Source organism: Cicer arietinum, chromosome 5 (genome assembly GCF_000331145.2).
Source record: "Cicer arietinum cultivar CDC Frontier isolate Library 1 chromosome 5, Cicar.CDCFrontier_v2.0, whole genome shotgun sequence".
NCBI lineage: Eukaryota > Viridiplantae > Streptophyta > Magnoliopsida > Fabales > Fabaceae > Cicer > Cicer arietinum.
This window is the reverse complement of record NC_021164.2, coordinates 35,783,632-35,786,615: the sequence shown is the minus strand read 5'-3', so window position 1 is coordinate 35,786,615 and position 2,984 is coordinate 35,783,632. Positions and strand designations below refer to the sequence as shown.

The 2,984-nt window shown below is 35.7% G+C and overlaps 1 protein-coding gene across 1 annotated transcript; it reads left to right on the top strand.

Moving 5' to 3' along the window:
* Positions 1-228: 228 nt before the first annotated feature.
* On the top strand, positions 229-2,982 carry LOC101502876 (uncharacterized; the record flags this gene model as incomplete). Its single annotated transcript, XM_012715677.3, has 5 exons — positions 229-361; positions 747-897; positions 1,334-1,402; positions 1,541-1,647; positions 2,248-2,982. Coding segments are annotated over exons 2-5 (1,053 nt in total), but the record flags the coding sequence as incomplete, so codon positions are not given.
* Between the last annotated feature and the right edge of the window lie 2 nt (positions 2,983-2,984).

Sequence of the window (2,984 nt, the reverse complement as noted above, 5' to 3'; positions counted from 1 at the left end):
CCAATTACAATTATTATATCATTAAAAGTATTTAATTTATGTCCGTGCTTTTGATGTATAATATAAAAAATTTATACTAAAATAAAAATTAAACTAAAAAAATTATCTAATAAAGATAAATATTCCTTACTTGATTTTGTTTTGACAAAAATACCGTACACTATACCCTGTTTTCTTTCAAGAGTATCCAAGGGCTATAATTTGCCGCTGTAAGAATTAAAGGTTGATACCAATTGCAAGCAATATTTGTAGAAAAATGTTATATAACACGTATCCTTAAACCCATTTCTCGAAATCTTGCTAGGGTTTAAAGACAGTAGAGAAAGTGACTGAATATTGTTCAACAGAGAAGAAATCGAAGGTACGTTCTCTGCAACCAACCGCCCCCCCGCCCCCCTTTTTTAATTCGTTTTTCTTTTTACTCCTTTTCTTTATTCTTACAACTTCCATGATTTAAGTTCGAAATACTTACATGATAATATTTTTGTTTTGTTCCTTGTCCAATTACTTTACTTTTGTCTTTGATAATAATAATAACTCTTTCTGGTTCCTGAAACAAAACCAAAAGAAAAAGTGAATGAAAATATTTGAACTTTTTTAATTTATTTTCTTAGATATTTTCTGTAGGATTGTTGAAATTTTGATTTTTTTCTTTCTTTTTGGGGTATAGATTATTTATTCTAATTTTTTGTATATATTATATTGCATTCTGAATGTAACTTAAAGTGTTTATAGTTTCCTATCAGGTTACAGTAATGGCTTTCTTTGGTAGAGTTGGGAATATGCTAAGGAATGCAACAAATAGGAAGATCACTTCCGAGTTTCGTTCATTTCCATCTGTTTTCCAAGCCATACGGTGCTTTTCGAGTTCTGCGTCTGCAAAGCTGTTTGTAGGAGGTGCATTTTAACTACAATATACACTATTTTCGATAGTGTCCTTTTTTTTATGTATATTAAAAGGGAGTCTTGTTTGAGGTTCTCACATGTTCAAGTTGTGAAGTCATTCTCTTATAAACTATATAGTACCGACACCTCAAATTGAAGGCGTGTCTAGTGTCTGACGTCTGTCAATATTTGACATAGCACATGTAATTTCATTCAATTATTTATGTTTTCTTAAATTATTCCTGGTGTCTGCATGTCAATGTGAGTGTTGTGTCCAATATTCGTGTTTGTCAGTGCTTCATAGCTTGTAATTGTAAGATAAAATTGCAATGATAAATCCATAATAATGAGTTTGACCCTGTTTTAGACCCTGCCATGTCAAGGTAGAATCTTGATAGTTGATACTATACTAATAATGACTAAGAATGAATACATTTATGTGTTGCAGGTGTTTCATATTCTACTGATGAACAAAGTTTGAGGGAAGTGTTTTCAAAATATGGCGAAGTTGTTGACGGTGAGTAGTCCGAAGATTCTCTGTTTTCCTTTGCCTTTTATCCAATTTTTTGGAGGGGCGGTATTGATATACTGTTTAAAGTCATTTGTGTTAATTGAAGTCAGTATTAATTGCTGTTTAATCTTGTTATTTTTGTAGTAAGGATAATTATGGATCGCGAAACTGGTAGGTCCAAAGGATTTGGCTTTGTTACTTACAGTACAGTTGAGGAGGCATCAAGTGCTATTCAGGCCTTGGATGGACAGGTAATGCAGATTGTTCTTAGTATTATACTATTTTTAATATTTCATTATTTGCAACAAACTGCAGAATGATTGCATACTCATATAGAAATGCTGAAACTACATAGGTAAATCATTGTAGGGTTTTTACTAATGTTTCTAAATATCTAGGTTACTGCTACTGTGGCTGTCACTATTTAATTTGGGTCCTGATTATGGCACTTCTCAAGAACTAGTGCTGTCTCATTATTTTGAACTGTGAGATTGAGTATTATTAGATGATACAGAGAACAACGCCTTTGTGGTTACCGGCTATTGTTGTTCCTATATTTGATAGGCTCATCAGTGGGAAGATATTCACGCAGTCTGCCAGTCTCCTGTTAAAATTTCCATTATCAGGAACTTATAACACATCTACATGTTGTATTTTATTTGTAAATCTTCAGTAACTTAATTGTGATGATATAAACTACTTTATAACTTCACAAGTGATACCTGTTATCGTATAGATATGGACCTTACTTCAAGGCTTCAGGTTTATTTAATTTTGCATGTATAACGACTGACAATATTTCATTTACCTTTCCTATTATTACTTATTTCTGAATGTAAATTTTGTATCAGGATCTGCATGGTCGCCGGGTTGGTGTTAATTTTGCCAATGAAAGACCCCGTGGATTTGGTGGTGGTGGTGGTGGTTTTGATGGATCTTATGGAAACACTTCTTATGGTGGTGGAGGTGGTGGTGGATATCAAGGTGGTTATGGTAACTCTTCATACAGTGCTCCTTCAAGCGGTGGTGGTGGCTATGGTGATGCTGATGGCTATGGTGGCAATGCTGCTGGAGGTTATAGTGGAAGCGGTTATGGATCAGCTAGCAATTTTGGGGGCAGCAGCGCTAGCAATAACTACAATGCTTATAGCAACAATGCGACTGTAGGAGGTGGTGAAATCAATACTCCTAACTATGGTAGTGCTCCTGCTGTTGGTGGTTATGGTGGTAACAATGTGAATCACGGTGCTACTGATGCTGTTAACTATGGTAGTGCTCCTGCTGTTGGTGGTTATGGTGGTGATAACAATGCAAATTATGGTGCTCCTGTGGTTGGTGGAGAAAGCAATTCTGTTAACTATGGTACTGCTCCTGTTGATAGTGGTTATGGCACTGCTGCTGGGTTTGGCAAGAGTGATAATTATTATAGTACTGCTGGTGGTGGTCCAAGCAATGGTTTTGCCAGTAGTCAATACCCGGGAAATGCCACAGCGTATGGCAGCGGAGGTTCAGGTACTGGTAGCAGCTTTGCTGGTGGATATGATCAAAGTGGAGGGGTTGGATACAACGAAAATGGCCAAGTTGATAG